This window comes from Enoplosus armatus, chromosome 14 (genome assembly GCF_043641665.1).
Source record: "Enoplosus armatus isolate fEnoArm2 chromosome 14, fEnoArm2.hap1, whole genome shotgun sequence".
NCBI classification, from domain to species: Eukaryota; Metazoa; Chordata; class Actinopteri; order Centrarchiformes; family Enoplosidae; genus Enoplosus; species Enoplosus armatus.
Window position 1 is genome coordinate 6,442,866 of NC_092193.1, and position 20,995 is coordinate 6,463,860.

Consider the following 20,995-nt stretch of genomic DNA (forward strand, 5'->3'; position numbering starts at 1 on the left):
GTTCCCACCATCATGCAACATTGAGCCAGAGAAAGACACCCAGTACAGTATTAGAAAGCATTTCACAATTTGTTCTGCCAGGTTAGCAACAGCAATCATGTCACACAGGTTCATATCTTTGTGAGCCTAGTGCATTTAAATGTATTCCTTCAGGTGATAAATTGCTCATATGATCCTTCTTCTACTTCTTTTGCTTCAGCCTATTATTGAGCCATGTAGATGGAGATATCTGGAACTCCACAAGAAATCCATAGCAGAGCTGCATGCAAACTCCACGATGTACAAGATTGTCGGGGCATGTGACAGGACCTCCCACGGCCCAGAACGGAGTGTGACTAGGGCTCCCTCCGGCCTGATCAATTCTGCTCCTGGATCAATGGCGCTTAGACTTCATCACCTTTAATGTGTGGAGCAGGATGTACAGGCAGCATAGCTAAGTACCTACAGACCTCATTGGGCACACAGGCTGCCTCCCAGTCATGGAAAAACACATGTTCTTGGTCAATGTATTGAATGTGTGAAGACCATATCATAAAGTATTGTCTTTGAGACACTTAAAAGGGTAAAACATTAAAGCTGAGAAACTTAAGGAAGATGTGATTATCAGTTTTTATCAATTTCAGGGACTTTCATTTAAAACCTGTTAATTTTATTAGTTCTCAGAAATCATATGCAAGGGATGTTAGGAACTGCGTAAAAGGAAACATCCTCATTCACACAATCTGATCAATTCCTACCTTTGGTGGCCACTCGCACACAGTCGATTTTGGTCTCCTGTGCAAACAGATGAATTAACGGAAGAAAAGGGGAAAAGGAAGGAAGAAAAAGAAGAGAATCAGAGATTATTATGGCACACATGCACAGACATGGGACACACACTTACAGAAGCAACAACACCTATCTAAGAACCCATGGTTACAACAAAACAGCTCGGCCAGTTCCACGCTGTCCCCTATCATCTGTTGAGCTCAATGACTGTGACACAAAACGCAGTTAGGCGAGAGGGCCTACAGCACAGATTAGTGGTGCTGAGCTGCTGATTTGTCAGCCAACAGCGATCTGTCGACAACCTGCGGCTCAAGGTGGTCAGCCACTGTGGAGAAACCAGAGCCCTGTGACAAGCGACACCAACCCAGCATGCAGGGCTCCAAAATGACACGTCAGGGAGCCTTTCTGAATATGTAATAGAGTTTCAGCACTGACAACAGCCTTCAACAGCATAAAAAAGAAAAACACTGCTCTCGCTGTTGGCAGAAAAGTTTGTTGTCAACAATGGTCTGGTGAACAGGAAAAGGGACACAGACAGGAACAGGGAGGCAATGAGTAATACAGCACAAAAGACATGAGTGCTGTGTCCCTGTGTTTGACCTAGCCAAGCTGTCCAATGAGCAATGGGCACACATGGGAGAGACGCTGCATTTAGAGGCCACGAGAGGCATAATGAAGAGAAGAGAGAAGGAGGAAAAAACATTAATGTTCATGTGATCCTGGGTTCATGTGTATTCACATTACTGCAGCTTTTAAGCTGTCAGATGGTCCTTTTGTTAAAGGCAACATAACAGGAAGTTATATTAGATTTTTATTTGAATAGAACACTAGGTATGGATGGCACTCACCTTCCCTAAGTGCTAATTTTGTTTAAGAGGCACAAACAAATCACTCCAACATCATTAGACAATAATTAAAGCTTGCAGTACAATCCATTGACAGTGATGGCTTAATGAAAGAGAGTGCATTTGGCCACTGTAAATGAAAACATTGAATATAAAAATAATGTCAGAAATGTCCCCATCACGGAGACAGAGCTTTATTCTGTGTCAGCAAGGGACGCTTTCATTTTGTTTGTTCAAGGGAGAGCACCATCAGCCAATTGATAACGCTCACCGATTCGCCCTGGAAAGTTTCAGTCCGCCAATGCTTTACTCTCAAGAGCAAACTCGCTAATTGGATTCAGCCCTGCTGCACGTGTTATTTCTATTGCCTCCTTAAAGACGTGCTGGTGTTTCTCAAGGAGGCTGTTTACGGTGATTCTCATTCAGGACCACAATCAGTGGGGCTCTTGAAGTCGCCATTGAGCTGTCTGCCGCGTCTCCGTGGAGGGAGGGCCCCGCCAAGTGCCACTTGATGACAGAGGCTGCGACCTGTACGATCGGTAACCCCCATTGTTGTTGCCTGCCTCCCACACTTAACCGCTGCTGGGAAGACTGCCTCTCTTAAATGCAGCTGATCAAAGGCCTGTTTGGCATTTGGCGTAAAGCTCCATTGGAAGAGGCAGGAGAACAGGGCAACAGTAATGGAGGGAGAGAGCATGTCACCGCATTGAGGTACGCATTCCGCGCTTGACCCCGCTGTAGCCTATTAAGAGTGCAGACAGTGCTGTTGGTGCACCGCACCAGAGTACTGACACATCTAGCAGAGGCCAAATGCAATTGTGCTGCTGCGTGCATGTGTCTGCCTATGTGAGCAGCTCCTGTGTTGCGACAGGGACCACTTCAGTCCCTCTCAGTCACCAAGTCCATCAATCTCGTCAGTCAACCTTTCATTCCCATTAAACCCACCATAATATTTAGCATTGTTTCATGTTCTCTTTCAGTGGATATGCACATGGTTTAAAAAGAGAGGCGTGGTTTGACAAAGAAGAATGTTACAGGAAGTCCTCTATAAAATTTTTTTTAACTTTCACAACCAAAGTATGCAAATGAGATGTTCTCATGACTATGCTAAATTCATTATAAGACATGCTATCAAACAAAATGTCAACCTGGCACGCAACACACAACATGTACTCTAAAGGAAGTTAGACTCATACGTGTTATTGTATGCTTGTCTTTATCATCTTTGTTATTATTCTTTAGTTATTAGCAGTGGAAGAAGTAATAAGATCCTTTACTTAAGTACTAATATCACAATGTAAAGATAACTCCATCACAACTAAAAGTCCTGCATTTAAAATGTTACTTAAGTATTACTTAAAAGTATTATCAACAAAATGCAGTGACAGTAACAAAAGTTTTTTTTATACTCTCCATAATGAGTCAAAATTACTCATTATGTTGGGTATTTTAATCAATATATATATATAAACAATATATCATATTTTATGATTATGCAACTGATCAAATTTTGCATTTAAAATCTGAAAAGTAACTATTAACAACTGCCAAATAAATGCAGTGGAGTAAAAAGTACAATGTTCCCTCTGAGATGTTGTGGAGTAGAGGTGTAAAGTAACATAAAATACTGAAGTGAAGCACCTCAACATTGGTTATAAAGAGAACAGGGACTGGACAGATTGTTAAAAAAATATCTCATTTGGAAACACAACAGTGACTGAAATTGCATGAATAAACTAAAAACTTATGAAAGACCCACCCCGTTGGCTGTGCTGACAGCCTGGTAGTAGATGCTGTAGCTTTTCTGAGGCAGCAGAGGGGCGTTCCAGTAGCCGTTGTAGGTCTTGTTGTCCCCCACAGTGAAGGGCTGGGGCGAGTGGATGCCGGCGGCGGGGAACTGAGCAGTGAAGTAATACTGGGAGTTTAGGAGCGTGGCGTTTTGGAAGTGAATGGGAACTGGGTAGCAGCGCAGGATTTCTGCTGTCCCTCGCGCTCTGCGTGGACGTTCCTCCTCCACCACCACCTGGTACGCACTGCAAACACAGGACAAAAACAGAATGAACAGACTCCAACGGGCCAAAGGGGCGCTTGCAGAACACTGTTGGCCATTTTGCCTGTTAGTATTATGAAGTGTAAAAATGGCTTCTTTATGAATGGCACAGAAATGCATGTTCAAAGCTCCAAATCTCTGAGTACGCCAAGTCTCTAGAAATTATTCTTTATTTAGACGTGAGATAGAAGAGATTTTTTGAACAGATAATACATTTCTCATCCAGCCGTTTCAGATTTGCTCATTAAAAGTCTCAGATCTAAGTGCTATGATATCGTGCACGATCATGTATATGAGCTCGTCTCAGGATACATTACTAATACATGACTTTTCAACACAACATCTTTGTGCATGAAGTCAATAGAAACTGAGAAGAACTTTTACCATCTAGAAAAGATCCGAAAACATTTTGAAACCTTTTTTGTGATTTCTTTTGGGGAATACAAGTTAGTGAACGAGCTGCAGGCTTAAAGCTAGAATTCATTAGCTTAAACATGGTGCTATACAAAGGGTCAAGCAGTTATAGGAAGAGTTAGAGCGGGAAACTTTTACCAATAATATCACTTTGTCGACAAAAGTACAGAGTAAAAAGAAAGAAACTGTGTTATTTTCTAAGTAAAAGTAAAAAATGGATTAAAGAGTTGAGTAGTAGAAAATACTTAAGGAAGTGTACTCACATTAATGTGCATTTTTAACAACTTTCATCAAATGACCAAATAAGAACTCCATAACAAATTCCCGTGTTTATCTAAGTGACAGGATAGACTCAAAAATACAATGCAAGATAAATGAGCAGTGACACAGGATAGGGCCTGACGTCATTTGCATTTTCATTATTCAACAACTGAAAAGGTTAACGGCTCTTTCCATTTCCTCTCCATCTGAGCCTTGTGTTTAGCTAGATCAAAACTGCAGCCCTGTGTGCCTCTGACAGAGATGACATTGTCTCTGAGCCGGCCACTTAGCTTGAGGGGGAGACTGACTGTCTTATAGACGTTCATGTTAGTATGCATCTCGCGTCCACTTGTTAAATCTATTGAGTCGCTGAGTGACAAAGAGTCTGTTTACAGCTGCCACGGAGAATAACCAGCCATGATTGGGGGACTAGCGTTCCATTTCCAAAAGAGTCATGCAAACAACAAATTATTATTACAGAAGATGGAGCAAAGCGACACTGCTCAATGAATGAATGTGTGAGAAAATGTATGAATGAATGAATACTGTGATGTGCTCTGGTTCTCTAGTTCTGGAGGGCAGAATTCTGATTTTAGCACCTTTTTTTCACAATTGGATGACATGTTAACAAATAAAAAAATGATGAATGAATAAGTTCGACACTGTTGAACTGAATTTTTTACTATTACTAGTACGATACCCACATGGTGATCTTAATATGCAGACTAGTTATGCCTTTCATTTTAAATCCAATTTTGCGAGGGAAGACTTAGTTACTGCTACTACATGTACCTTTTGCTGGGTTTGCTTAAACCAGCAGGGAAAGACGAAGTTAGGTGACGTTTCTTTTCTTCAGTACGCCGGGCGCATTTACACCTGGCTGGCTGAGAACCGATCACAACACGAGCCAGACCACTTCCAGACGTGGTCTGGCCAATCCAGTGCATTCCTGATCACAACGCATTCTGCACGCAGTCACATCTTGTGTTAACATGCGTTTTTTTTCCTCATCCAGAGACAGATCGCATGTTAACTCCAGGTGTAAATAGGCTACAAATATAAACAGAAGGTTTGTTTACTTACAGGAAAATTCCACAGGGCACTTTTTAAATGTCATCTTGGCTCATCCCTCACTTTTACAAGATATCAATAATGTTTACAGTATGGTAATTCCCCTTGTACAAAGAAACAAACTGTGCTGATCACAGATTAGATTGATTAGAATTGAATATGAATAAATAAAAAGATAATAAATAACGTATATTGCTCTCTTCATGAGTTTGCTGTCTTAAAACGGTTTGCCAATTTTTACATCTATTTTGCAACAACCCTTGCAATCATTGCGAAGCATTTGTATCTGTCTAATCATCCATTGAACTGCACCATGCCATATAAAACCTGGCAGGATGTAGGGCTTGGATGACCCCGAACATTTTCCCTTAGCCCATGTTATTAGAACAACAAGTAGAAAAAATATCTCTGTCAAAAAAATCTGCACTGTAGTGGCTGTTCTCTTAAGCTGTATAGTCAAAGTACAAACAGCACTGGAGATGATCAATTGTTCCCCGCGGTTGGTACTGGATGATTAAGTGTCCCCTTGTGTGTACAGCATGTGCTCTTTAACCCTACAGTTTATCATAAGGTGCTTGCAGTGTCATTAGAAAATCCCCCTCTGCTCTTGGTGGGTGTGTCCCAATTCCTCAGAGCTCTTCTATTTAGTGCTGGGTTGGGAGGTGATGAAATATCTAATCCTGCTGAGAGTCTGCAGGAGAAATCAGCCTTTAATTACTGTCCCCTATTGAGAGCAGAGGTCAAAGGGCAGGTGGAGAAGCTACATGGGAGCCCCTTAAGTAGCTGCAGAGCGGCAGAGAAATGAGTGATCAGCCAAAACACTGTAGATGTGATGTGAGCTATGATGGGATGATTATGTAAGTATATAAAATTATATCTGCTGTCAATCATATTACAGCACCCATCACCAGAACAATAGCTATTGTTTCATGATATATCCTAAGAAAGGCTTCCCATGTCTTTATTGTTATTTTAGAAATCAGCTACGCCCCGCACAAATTATGGCCACAATAACTCTCTTTGTTTTCGCTTTGCTGTAGCAATACACACTTGCTTGCATGCCCATATTGGTACTTTATATTCCAAATCAATCTGCAGATAGCGAAATAAAAACAAACGCTGGCTGCGCCCCGGGTGGCTCCTCATGATATGATGATGTGGCTGTGCCATGACCTAATGATAGACACAGTGTGAACAGGACTTCCTTTCCTCAGGCAAAATATCAAGTGCCAAGGGCTATGAGGCTCCAGGGGTAAGATCTCTTGTAATGTGGAAATATAAACCGCTGCTTCTCTTCCATGAGAATATTCACTGCAGCAGGAAACTAAGAACTAGCTCACAATAAATTTGCAATTTAGTGAAAATGTTTTGTTAATCTTTGTAAGTGATTGCGGCAATAATACCCACGTTACTGGTTTCACTTAAATTATATTTCAGGGGTAACTTCCTGCATGCTTATAAAATATTTAAAGAAGCACCCTTTCTTGGTGTTAGGGTTAAAATACACTATTTTCACCTCAACTGCTTATAAAATGTAAAGCTGACTCAAGAGTTTAATGTCGGCGATTAAAAAATGCAATGATTCCTTTTTTCAGTAATTACTGCTGTCATGTCAATGTGCCTCTGAGCAGCTGACACCTTGTCACCTCATGCTGACTTCACAATTTACATTATGAGTCATTTTGACAGACCAGAATCATTTAGTCATATTCTTGATTTAGTACGACATGAATGAGCAAAGGAAAAACAACAAACAACAGAGAACAACAGTAGCTTGATTGCAGGAACAAAAAATCCTTTATAGCTGATGTTTCATTTGATCTGACGCCAACCAGAAAATTGTAAGTTACTTGCACTCATATTGAAGATGATTATCCAATGATGAAGTATTCAGATCAGATGAAGTGAAGTAAAAGTAGAAATAAGTAGAAGTCCTGCATTCAATATATTACCGAAGTAAAAGTACCAAAGCATTAGCATTAAAATGTACTAAAAGAATCAAAAGTGCAAGTACTTATGCAGAATGACGCCTGTCCGTGTTACAGTATTATTATATTATTGTATAATTATTATTGTTGCATACTCTAATGTTGTAGTTAGTTGAGATGGAACTAATTTCAACTGCTTCTTTACACTGTTGGGTAGTTTTATTTCAAACAATCTCTGACAATAAAATCTTGATCTCAAAAGTAACTTATATCTATAGCTGTTCAATAACTGTAGTGAAGTAAAAAATTCAACTTTTCCCTCTGAAATGTAGTGAAGTAGCAGTAGGCGAGTGATGAACAGGTCTGGCTGAAAGTCAGTTACTAATCCTACTAAAAGTTCACAAACATACAGATCACATATTAAAAAGGAAACTTCAGGAGAGGAAACCCGCTGCTCACGCCACATGCTTGTGTGAAAAGTGCGTAATTGTGCTTAATTCCAAAACCGCTGAAATCCTCAGCTTCTCTCCCAGAGCAGAAGACGAAAAGACAAGGGGAGAAAGCGGAATGAGGGGAGAAGCTGTACGAGAAGAATGGTATAAGCTGTTAAAAGTGGTCTGCCAGAGGGGCCGGCAGGGCAGACCTGTACTCCTGCAGTAGCGCCGCAACCTGAGCTGACACCAATTAAGCCTCCTCCAGCCTTGCTGCCCGATAGATTTCAGCTCTGCCGCCATGTGACGCCAACCAATTATGGCGGATTGACTCGGAATCGACTGGATTGTGACCTGAAACTCAGATTTATTTTTCATGTGGGCTGATAGGGGAGAACTCCAGGCTGTTTGAGCAGATGAGGGAAGGGGTATGGGGAGCATTTCAATCACTGTCTCTCTCTCTCTAATGCTAATCGGTTGGCTCTATATGCCTATGTGTCTGATTTAAGAGCGGTTGTAAGTAACACACTTCCCCTGACCCAGCATCCTTGCGCCATGCGTCTGTCTCCTTACTCTTTATTTCCCTGGTGTCCACAAAGCTATAAAGCAAACAAATTAGAAGGTGCCATAGATTACGTTTGCCATTAAATCGTAAAAAGCATTGAGTTGTGTCGCGTTTAGGCACAGCTATTAGCGTTTGCTATGCCGTGATCAAAGAAAGTGAGTGCTTATTTTAGGACTGTAGAAAATCACTTAACTGATTCGAGGCCATGGTTGAGCACAGATAATCTGATGCTACAGGGTACAAACTACACTGGAACTCGGTTTCCTCAATATGCAATTTACAACACCAAAAAACGCTGTATTTTATAGCTTTTTCTGTTTATGCATATATGTGTGTGAGCTTGCTCAAGGCAAAGGTTATGGCAGGAAAACAGAGAAGGGCTGATTTAGTGGTGTGTATGATAAGGAAAGCATCTCAAATCATTTATTTTTGCAGAAGCATGTAAACATTTATTTTGATGCTACGGAGTGAGGAGGCGTATTCTGGCCCCGGCGAAGGGCCATTGCAAACATTAGTTAAACACGACATGACTGATAGACAGTTCACTAATCCTCTTAAAGGAACAGTGTCCCCTCTGGTAAAAATTGTTCCCGGCTATGCGTGTCGTCCCCAGAGATTAGAAGCCAAATCCAAGTTGGAAATGTTATACCGATTAGCAATTACACAAATATGAAAAATTGACTGCTTCCCTCAGCAGTGACAACGTCTGCCCAGATCTATCTAAAATATGATTCGACTTCAGCATGACTGCAGGATGCTGAAGTGAAACGGACATTCGTCGTCTGTTACGTCTTGATTTTTTTATGAACCGGCGCTATCGTGTGATCTTCCAGTGAGCTCCCCTTCCTGTATTACAGCAAAACATCTGCTGTTTGAAACTCAAATGTCTGGAGCTCTATTACCTCCCAAACCCAATCAGCGTGCAAGATTGGGTTATCAAATCAAGCTTCATGCTGCTCCGCTCTGTACTGCTGCAGATCAGTGTTCTCCCTTGTCAAATCCTTATTTCATAGGGGCTTTAAAACTGATTTCATAAAGTGTTCAATTTCAAAATGAGCTACCCACCACTCTAGAAAAGTGACAGCTACGCTTGCAACATGAGCGGTAGCACAAAATTGAATCTAACTACGGTGTGAAATTTAAGTACTTGGTTGACAAAATGCTAACTCTTCAATAGACTGGCTGGATCAGCTATGTTTCCAAGTTTTCGACTTCAGGGACTCTTTCCAGTACTCCAGGTCATGGAACATTTTGGAAAACATCTCTTTTGTATGTGCCTCAACTAAGAATGTCACTTAGTCATGCATCTCAACCCTCTAACCCAAAAGAGATTAGAGATGTTGTTATTTTTCTGAGCTTGGGAAACTCAAATGGCTAAATTTATCATTATTGGCCAGACAGCAGATCCCCACAGACCGCCTAACTCAACTCCACTGAATGGAAGCTACTTTATAGTCACCTTAGATTTTCAAAGGCATCGTGTGTCACTTGAGGTGGAGGTGGAAAACACCTTCAAAAGCCTGCCAGTATCTCGTCTTGGGCCTGCGTCATAATCTCTCCTGTTTGCTGCCCTCCACCACCTCCTTTCTTTTACAATTCATATTTTCTGAGACATCGAACGCTCACATGAAGGCAGTACACTGGCCTTTATGTCCTGCGAGATTTGAGAGAAGTGAGGAGGTGGGGAAAGAAATGTGTACCTGAAAACCCCAAAAGTTTAGATGTGGAGAGGCTCTGCTGTGATCAAAGGATGCCTCAATTAGTTTTGAGGTGTAGTTGTGCCATGTACTGAACTCCACTGATGAATGGAGATGAATTTTTTAATGGGTTATCTCGAGAGTCTCATTAAACATATATGATCCTAAAACTAAATGTCTGTATCAAAACACATCATTTTCTCTTCATAAACAAGCACTAACAGTGTGAGTGTATCTCCATCAAAAACAGATTAGATGACAATGGCCACATTTAGGTTGTAAAGCATTAGTGCACAGTTATGTCTCAGCTCCGTCGAACACAATGAAGTGGGTCTCAAACTAAAGTTTATATCTCCAAAGACAAATCTCTTTCATCTGGTCGCGAGGTGAGCATGCCTTCAAACGGTAAACAAAAGAGGAGCCCAGCATGCTAATTAATGGAAGCTCCGATTCACGACACTCTTAATTATAATTAGGGGTTTGTAATTAGCCCACTGAAAGAATGGCAGCCTGAGTAAGGCCTTATGAATTGTACCTGCGAGAAGATTAAAAACCGATCACTCTGTCTTTCTTGCTCAGGGCTCTCCTTTTGGCGCTGGGGCATTAATCTGGGCAGCTGCACATACGGTAAACATGAGCTGACAAGCCTGACTAAAGATCTCCAGGCTGTAAAAAAACTCAGATGAGTTGATAGTGTAAAATTGAGTTTTACAGTGAGCACATGAAGAAGTTAACCCATTCTCTCAGGGTCCTGGAGGCTGAAAGCACACACTGCTGTAGGCCAAGGAAACAAACTGGTGTTAAAACAACTCATAAAATAGACAGTTGTTTGGCCTTTTCTTTAACATTGGATATATTAATATCAAACGCCCAAAACAACCGACAGGAGCTGCTCTTATGGACATGATCCCTCACTGGCTTCCCACCCAACCAAGCCAGAAGCTGGGGATTGCTTGTCAAATTTTTTTTTTTTTTTTAATCTTAAAGGAATAGTTTGACATTTTTTGCTTTTTTTGCAGCGAGATGAGTAAAATCGATGCCACACTAATATCTGTCTATAAAATATGAAGCTACATCCGTCTACCAGCACCACAAAAGCTCACTAATGAACATGTTATAATTTGTTTGTGCTGGTGGATTTTCTTTTAGCTGATTCCCCCTGCTTCCACGGCTAAGCTAAGCAATAGCTTCATAATTAACCGACAGATAGTGTGTCATCAATCTTCTCATCTAACTCCCTTCATGAGCACAAAATGTTCCTATATTCCAAAATATTCCTTTAATGTGTAGAGACTTACTGTGTACTCCAACACATCACAGTGAATACACATTTTGGAGGAAATTATTCAAAAACAGAGGAGTTTAGAAATATAGAAGAGTTCCCTTACCTTATATTTAATGTTATAATTTGCTTTAATGTTAATGTGCCATTTGTTGGTATGTTGGTATCACATATTACAGAATGTTATCATTTTTAAATCATAAGCTCAAACACACACACACACACACCACACAAACAAATGCAATAAAACTAAATGTAAGGAAAGAAGTTTGGTACTCAAGGAAGCCTGGAGAAAATAACTGTCTCAGTGAAGGCTGCTCACCTTAACAAACTGTTAATGCTGGATAGCGGTTTGACTCCGCTAATACTCAACAACTACTAACAAAAAGATCAATTATTAAGCAAGCGGTATCCCTGCCAGAAGCCCACAGTGGCCTTGGATAAACCAAAACGATGACTTTTGCCCAACAACTTGGCATTTAAACTGAACAGCTGTACTGTTTCTCATAAATGACTAATAAATGCAGCACCAAGCAGGCAGAATTCCTTCGTTCCCCCGGTAGCCCGTGGTGGGCAGCCCGAGACATGAAAGACATGTAAAGGAAGAGATCCTGAAGCTAGCCTTGGCTGCACCGGGTTTTGTTCTCATCTTCAAAGGGCTATGCTTCCTTTTTCACAGGATCAAAATCCACAAACAAATAAAGCTCAGAAAATGAGATACATACAGTAAGTTACTGAACTCCCTGGCAACATTCCTTCGCGGTGGGGTATTGATAAACACAAGCTCTTTGATAATTCTTTGTTGCTGATGGTGGTTCCTGGTGTTTTAATATGCTGTTTTGTTGTTTTTTTACTCTGTGCTGTGTGCTGAGTCCTTATTGTGAAAGCCTACCTCACAGGTGCACCTCTGCTTTGGGCAGGTTTAAGCAGTACAGTGACTGTGCTGTCTGTTTGGTTCAGAGAGGTCTCCTGGTCATACGCCGGCATGGAAGGAGCTAAGGAGAAAGCCAAACAGTTTGTTTAATACACTGTAAAGTTGAAGTCAAGGTAAAGTTTTGGTCGACATCAAGTGCTTTTGTATAACGAGTAATTCAGCTCGGCAGTAAATAGAAAAAAGCAAAGCCAGTTTTCTCACTTTTACACTGAGCACTTGCTGACTTTTGCCTTTATAGGAATGTAATTTCTTCATTGAGTGGAGAAATAACAGAGGAGTGAAACATTTGCTGCTGTCACAAAAGTCTTCACAGAATCTGGCAGAAAGAAAGTCTTCAAAGAAGTGCACATGTATCAGAATATAAAAAAGGTAGAAAGTAAGAAAAATGGCCAAGTAGCTTCATGGTCATCATCTAAATAAATCCCAGTTTTCGTTAAGTAAGACCATCCATGGTTAATGCAAACTAAAAGCACAATTTGTCAGGCAGTTCTGCTAAATCTAATGCAATAGCCAGACCAATAAAATACATATGTTTTGGGTAATATTAGTGGATTTCTATTGGTTCATTTGATGTGTTAGAACAAAGATGGATAGGATTTTTCCATTGAGACAAAAGAATGATATCAGTAAAGTAAAACAAGTGCTATCTAGCTTTGGTTGCGTTACATTTTCCATTCACACAATTGGACATCAAGAACTCCACACACAAACTGGCCATGCTGTTGACCCCGCTGACCTGATATCTTGGTGGTGAACTGGGTGATGATAGGGGGGCCGTAGCCCTTGGCTGTGCTTGCGCGCAGGGTGAAGGAGTATGTGGATCCTGGGTAGAGGCCTGTGAACATGTGGGTGGTTTCGTTGCCCAGCTTCACTACCTTCCCACTCTGGTTGGAGAGGTCCAGCTCAGGGTCAAAGGAGCTCACCGCCTTGTAAGAGATCTAGGAAGGAAGGAAATGAATATTCTGAATAGCCTACGGTACTCCACGGTCAGCTTTCATCGGCTGAGGAGGATTTGTATTCATTCAATGAAAACGTTTTATGTTGGAGGCAACCAAGTGGCTCGGCAAGCTAAAGCATTTACTGTACTTACTGTGTTGAGGTTTTCTATCCCACTCGTGGTGGTTTTTCTCCCCTCTTTCCCCTCTGCACTACTCAGTAATACCAAAAGCCACAAAGCAATTCAAAATAAATCTTGTACTTCTTTGTGCGTATGCCTCTGAATAACTTAGCTTAATTAGGTATACTTGAATGCAATCCAGTGCAATAGCTCTGGAACAATTATGGCTGGACAACATGTCTCACAATATTATAAACAATATTTCATCCTTTACATCAGACAAAACTTCACTGTGTAAAACAAAACCTCAATAATTCTTGTTGCTCATTTTAAGCCATGCTAGTGGCTTGGCTTAAAATGGCAAGAGATAGTAAGGTCTGTCTGACAGTTGGTTGGTCCAAACTGATATGTATCAACAACAACAACTATTGGACGGATTGCCATGAAATTCTGTTCAGACATTTATGGTCCATAAAGGAAGCATCCTGCTGGCTTTGGTGATCACCTGACCTTTCCTCTAGCGCCACCATTAGGTTGACATATGGTTTTGAGTAAAATTTCTAATAGGGTCTTGGATTTGGATGGATTCAAATGAAATGTGGTAAAGGAATTTATGTGCCCCACAGGAGGAATTGTAATAACTTTGGTGATCCCTTAACTTTCAATCTCGCAACATCATCAGTCAGAACTTTAATTAGCTCAATACTTTGGTTTATACCACGAGACTTAGCTTTGCGTTTGGAGCTAATTAGCAAATGTTAGCATGCTAACATGCTAGCGTAAGATGGTGAACATGGTAAACATTATATCTGCTTAACATCAGCATTGTGATTGTGAGCATGTTAGCATGCTGACATTAGCATTTAGCCAAAAGCACCGCCATGCCCAAGTACAGCCTCATAGACAGCTACTAGCAAGGCTGTAGACTCTTAGTATTGGTAATTACAATTTTCTTGGAATACATGAAATTGGACAACATAATTTTGTACAACAATAATATGATATGATCATATTACCATATGATATTGAATTATCTGACACAATACTGGAAACACCTTGTATAATGTAGTCCAAAACAACAACACATCAATTGGTTTCTATCTCCTCTATATTTCTTTGTACTTCTATACTTTCCTTCTCAATAAAGCCAAATGCCACAGAGCAATCTTTAAAAAGTCTTATGTTGAGAACTCTCACTTCATGTGAGCTTCTGACTTCATTTTAACAAGGCTTTATTCAGGCATTTACAAAATTAGTGACGTACAAAAGGTCTATGGAGAGGTGGTCTCACATAACAGGGGTTATATTCTACTGTAAAAGCAAAGGTACATAATATGTTTCAACCAAAACTGATGGAGGCTTATGGTTTCAAGGAGAGAGGAAATACACTTAATGTATTCCTCCTCCATTAATAAACACAGGGAGCTCTGGAGGGAAGCATTAAGGTGAGTGTTTTTGCTAATAACCATTTTGAATAACTGTAAGTCCCATTTTAAGAAAACGCCTCTGCTCGTAAAGGAAAACCTCCATTATAATTCCAATTAAGTAATACAAAGGGAGTTAGGAGTGCTGCATAATTTGTGTCCATCAAGTTTTGAAATGCTTCGAGGCCTTCTCATTTAGTCTTTGTCTGTGAAATGAGTCTGTGATGCCAAATCCTATATCATAACATTTCAGGGAGAGGAATTTGAAATTACTTGTCAACACTGGGCACACAGACAGGTTTTTGAAATTATAATGGAACTGACGGGAAAAATAATAGAAAATATTTGAGCAAATTAATTTGGGCTTGCATGTAACTATTACTCGATCTGATATTTTAAGCTTTTCAAATCGCATGGGTCTACAGTTTTTCCATCTGAGGGAGGTGAATGTCACATTTATGGAGCATAGTAATCTTCAGCATCTTCACTCGTAAAATAATGAAGAAAGCTAAATAACTGTTGATGAAAGATGCTGTATGCTATTTCCTGTCATAAAATAAAATGAAAGAGTGGAACAGAAAACCCACCTGAACTCTTTTAACCTTCTCAGGTAGACCTCCAGTAAATATCAAAAATCTGAATTTAAGTTATTTGAAAAGGCTGCTTGTTTTAGAAGAATAGTGGCTTTATTCCTAAAAAGGTAACTGGATGCAGAGCTTTTAATTACCATTGTATCACTATGATAAAAAAAATGCTACTTCACAAGTCATCTGTATTGCTAAATATGGCTGATGAACTACGAATAATTGCTGGCTCATGTCCGTCTGAAAAGTTGCCAATAAAATGGCATTCACAGAGATTGGTCAGAAAGAAATGGAGCTGAAATCTCTTTGATATCAGGACTTGTCAGACGTATTTCACTTTGAGGCCTTTGATAATGTCAAATCAAAGCAAGGTCCTCACTTGTAAGAAGCAACTTCTGGGGAGTACTGTCAGAATACATCGCAGGTTACTTTCTTAAACCAGAGAGTCAGACTGTAGCGGTCTCAGGGGGACACACCTAGAGCAAGCTGCTGGCTTGCTAGATTTTCCTCATCTGTGAAATGAATATTAACACTCTTTCTTACTCTAAAATAAGACCTGTGATTCTAGATGATGTTGGGAAATCTATAAAGGATGTTTTACTGTATATTAAAACCAGGAAATACAAGGATTGACGGTGGCATATTGTTTACTAGACACATTACTATACTGTTAATGCTTTCTAGACAGAGACAGAGAGAAGTAATTGCTGCGGCATATGAATATAATAGCCCGGAGTGGGTATTTTATAAGAGAACACACATTTGCCTCAACATAAATATGAGTGAACCTGACAAAGCGGTAATGCAAACCATGCCATTTTCCTCTGAATGCTTTTACTTGTACCATGAAATTTTAAAAAGATAAACAACTGAAACATGTTGCTCTGAAAGTGATTAAGGTAAACCTAACGTTTTTATAGGCATTGTTTTCCTGCACTCTGCCAGCACCTCTAAGTGCCATCCTACTGTGCACAGGACGCAACACTGCACGACACACACTTGAATAAACAGGGCCTTATTATGATTCTGACTTTCCTGCTTTGATTGAAATGTCTCTGTGCTGCTACGAGAATATCTATTTCATATTTCAGTGGATAGACCAACCTATACAACGACCCTGATCGCATCATTTTTACTATTCAATCTGCTCTCCCCCGCGCGAGAAACAGCCCTGTCAATGATTGCTAACCTAGTCAAAATATCAAGCGTGAGCAAACGGTGACAAGAGGGAGAATCAACAGAGGGGAATCAATCTGCGGGAAAGGCTGGAGGATTACTTCCACCTTAAGCTGGTTAAGACCAATGTGTACATAAATCGTCTGTGTGTGTGTGTGGAGACTGTTTATATTATTCAAGACTCAATGCAGCTCCTGGACAAGGCTGGCAGAGGCTGTGTGGAGCCTTATGTCAACATTTGCCTCGTGCCGAATCGTGATACGTGTTCGAGGCGTGTTACGGAGATTGTATTTTCTTTAGAGGTCGCACATGTGTAGAAGGACAGAAGATGACCGCAGTTTGCAGCTTATTCTACCCAAGTTAAATGATGAACAATAGTGGAAACATACTTTGGTGGTGCTTCATAAAAGAAGGCTAAAAGAAAAAGCTGAGCTTCTTGTGAAAACTCTGGGTTGAGTGAACCTAAAAAAAAATTGATGAATGTTTAAGCTGTTCCACAACTATAACTTCGAGCTAAGCTGGCATAATAACTGATTAACCCCATCCTGCTGAATTCTGCTGTCAGTTCAGTTTGCTCCCCTTATAATCTTGTCAAATTGGGTTTGAGTCCAGTCATTATATTTGTATAGCTAGATGATCTTTTATGATAATACTGAGGGGCTGCACAGGAAGGACTTTGTTGGAATCACTTCATTTTAGTCTAGTAGGAGGACCGTAACAGTTGTTCATTTGAACCTAAGCTTGAAAACTAAGCTGACCGGGTTCAGGTTGATCTGGAAGAATAGGTTTGCATTGGTAACTTATGTTCCACAAAACTGGTTTAAACCAGGTGGAACTGTTTTCCCAAAAAGTAGCCCGATTTACTTGAACAGGCCTGGTTTAACTTGTTGTCTCACATTATGAAATATTGTACCCCTTTGTTGTGTGGACTGTCAAACTAGCAGATGCATTCCCAGCATCTACCTCAAGGTAACAAAATGATTCACTTGATAAAAAAATCAATTTGAACATTTCTCTGGCAGTGCTGTACACTACTGCCCATCACAGTTGTGGAAAAAAAGGACTAAAAGAAACTGTGGAAACAATCCACAGAGAGGTGGGGGATAAAAACACAGCTTAATATTAGAAGTAAGTCTGTTTACTACTCTAAAGGGTGATCTATATCTCTAACATTTTGCTAGCTCTGGTGATTGTGTACCTCATACTGAGTGATGATCCCGTAGGTCTGCGCTGGTTCTCTCCACTTCAGGATGATCTTCTCCTCATAGGCACTGCCCTGAATGGACTCCAGAGGAACAGCCCCGGGCACTGTGGGAAATTGTCACAGACACATTTCTCAAAACTGGTGGCAGAGTCAAATTGTCATTTTCAAGGTAGAAATAAGTTCATAAAAGGCGTACATATTCATTGATATTTTTTTCCCCATTGTATGTGCATGTCAAGTTAAAATGTTGTCAATAAAAGTTGGCTGTAAGCAGTTTCTGCTTAGCAGCTTTAGTGCTTTCTCATCAATAAAAGAGCTGTTCAAGGACCTACAGTACACAAATGGCCAAAGTCAAACACATCTTAATAGGAATTTGTGAAATTATTTGAAGTCATTGTCACTCAAAACACACACGGTGATACATGTTTCACAGAACACTTTTTCCACAGATAAGAATGTGTTGCAAACAAAGGTGAACTAGTAACCCCATGGGAATAGTGAGAATCTTAATCTTTCCGCAATGTTTACTTGTACTGAGATACTGCCAGAGAGATCTGGTCCTTTAACCCCTCATGTGAATTGCTTTCATTCTGTAAACGAAACAGAATGATGTGGAGATGTCTTCTTTTTTTTTTTCTCAAGATTTATCTTCAAGAATGCAACTACAGCTACACCCAGTCTGTACACTTGTTCCCACGGGAGCCTAAACACACAGATCCACAGACACACAGCAGTCAGATAGTGAGAAACAGTTGCCACTTTCAAGTTTCCAACCACAAATATCTGAGCCAGACATGACAAGACTCTCTTTTCGTCAGCTGAGCCTGTTTGTTATCTGGCGGCCGGGGGTTCCTTGAGACTTCTATAGAGTTCATTTCCTGTGTCTGCTGAGGCAACACAGAAGATCTTTCATCTTTGAAGGAGGTGAAACAACTATACAACACATAGGTTTGCTGTCTGACTCTGGTGCTCTCCTGAAAAAAAACAAAAAACGTGTCCTTCGTGCAATCCATTTAACATCAGGTGAGAATTATCTGCCCATCTTAAAGATCAAGATGTCACCACTTTAATAATAAAGAGTTTTTCTGCTGTTGCAGAGCAGACTTGCGCATTTCTCGTCTAAACTGCCCGGTGTAATAAAGGTGAAATGGTACAAAAACAGCACTCTTGAAAACAACTTAGTTGCTCATTTGATTTTGATGGCTTGGAATTAGGAACACTAAATCATTACAGATCATTAATTAATATTTCCATGAGCTTAATATTGCCCCATTGAATTTCAGGTCACACTTTAATTTTTATATCTGCTTAACACTGCATTATAGTGTGTTATAAATAGTTTAATAATTGCTTACATACTGCTTGTAAAAGCTAAATAAAATGTCAGATTTTCCATTGACAAATGAATTGCAAAATGTAATATTTTAGTACTTTGAATGTTGGGTTGGGTGCTCTCCATACCTTAAAAGATATCTGATCTAGGATCATTGCATCACACTTACCATCCTCATCAGTCTGAACCTCCAGCTCTGTGCTCTCCATGACCCCCTCTGGATTGCGCAGCACCAGCTTGACACTGAGGTTGGTGAAGGGCGTCAAGTTGTGGATGGTGTGCTGCGGATCGCGGCTCTGGGTGTCATAACACACCTCCTCCCGGGTCTCCTCCTTGCCGGCCACCCTGGAGCGGTACTGGACCGTCAGGTTGTAGCTGTGGCAGCGGGTCACGTTGTAACCCAGAGGCTCCCAGCGCACTGTCACCTGTTTGGATTGGATGTCCACCACTTCTAGCCTTCGTGGGCCGTGCATGGGCTCTGGTGGGATGGACAGAGAGAGAGCGGAGTGTGAGCATACATCAAGATAATCAATTAGGCCATATGAAATGGCAGGTAGTGCAAGATAGTTTCAATAAAATCAAGGAAATTACTGAGGTCTATGCCAGGGCACAGAGAGGGCGGTGTTCCTCTGGGTCAAAGAAAATCTACTACCAGATTTTTCATAACACTCAAGACCCGGTCAATGCTTTTTTTTCATATTGAAATACCATTTCCTCTGTTTGGAATTCATATTTCCAGAAAGTATTTTAAAATTTCAAAGCCACAGCCTGATACTGAGCATTGCCACATCCCATCACCGTTGCTAACTCGGTCTCACAGCAGCTGCACACACCAAGACACCACAGGTCTGTTGGTAGAAACCCTCAGCAGGAGGTGTATCATCCCTTCAGAGCGTGCCGTTCCTCTGCTCCTTCTACCTTGTCCTCTGCCTTTTCCATCTCGCCCAGTGGCGGTCAGCTATTAGCACCACACTGATACAGAGTCAGCCAGCCCGTCAATCCAGGCAGGACACAACCCCCACTGCCATCCTATCACCTCTAATCACATACACTCTGTGTCTCCTTGCCTTTTCTCTTCTACTTTCTCCATTTTCTCCTCTCTCTCTCCTTCCTTCTATCTCCTCTCCCTCCACCTCTTTTCTTTCCATTCCCCTTCTCCATTTCGTCTCTCAGTCCATCTCTTTTTCTGTGGCTCCCCCATTTCTATTTCCCATCTCTCTCTCTCTCTCCTCATCTCCTCTCTCTGCTTTCCCCTTGTCTATTTTCCCCTCTTGCTCGCTCTCTCTGTCCTTCTCCTACCTACGGGAGGAAAGCAGCCCAAGCACAAGGTAATGGGATCAATTTCCATTCCAGGTTAAATTCGCAGTCCATTTCTCTGGAACTTAACACTTTACCACCTATTAGGGAGAGCCAGGGCTCAATTTCCCCGTTCCCCAGGAGACACAGAGCAGCATTTCAGAGGCAGCCACGGCAGCCATGTTTAACATTCTGGAGGTGCATGGGGGGGGGGGGGGGGGGGGGAGGGGGGGCTGGAGCTCCAATGTGCTGTTTATTTCTTCAGGCTGTACAAGGGACATGACAAACAAGTAAGAATCTATCTTGGAAACCTTTGAATGTAACGCCCATTTCACATTCATGACAGCATACAAATTACATTTTTGCTCCTATGCCTACAGAGATACATATAGAGAGATAATGTCCGACTGTTTTATTGAGAATCCTTTAAAAATGTGCAGGAACAATTAACATTGAGATAAAGTTTTGCGCTACAGAAAAGCTGCAACACAGAAATGAATCTTTTTCAGGAAATTAGGTCATGACTTGTGACATGACAGAAGCTTGTACAAGTGAGGAAGGATAATGCAAGAAGAAAAACAGTGAGAGAAAATAAAGGCGCCTGCTTGTTGAATGAAAGATGGAACACTTTCAGATTTCACAAAGGAGAGACAACGGATGTGATCTCTCCTGCGC

General features: G+C 40.9%; 1 protein-coding gene across 7 annotated transcripts in view; it reads right to left on the reverse strand.

Annotated features, from left to right (window-relative positions):
- LOC139296587 (receptor-type tyrosine-protein phosphatase mu-like) overlaps positions 1–20,995 on the reverse strand; it is a 142,390-nt gene that overhangs the window by 48,886 nt on the left and 72,509 nt on the right. For all 7 annotated transcript variants that reach the window (XM_070919034.1, XM_070919039.1, XM_070919040.1 and 4 more), the window contains 6 exons: positions 19,194–19,502; positions 17,686–17,795; positions 12,983–13,184; positions 12,205–12,307; positions 3,373–3,646; positions 738–774 (listed from right to left, as the gene is read on the reverse strand). In XM_070919034.1, coding sequence (XP_070775135.1) covers positions 738–774; positions 3,373–3,646; positions 12,205–12,307; positions 12,983–13,184; positions 17,686–17,795; positions 19,194–19,502 — 1,035 coding nt within the window. The remainder of the gene's footprint in view (positions 1–737; positions 775–3,372; positions 3,647–12,204; positions 12,308–12,982; positions 13,185–17,685; positions 17,796–19,193; positions 19,503–20,995) is intronic.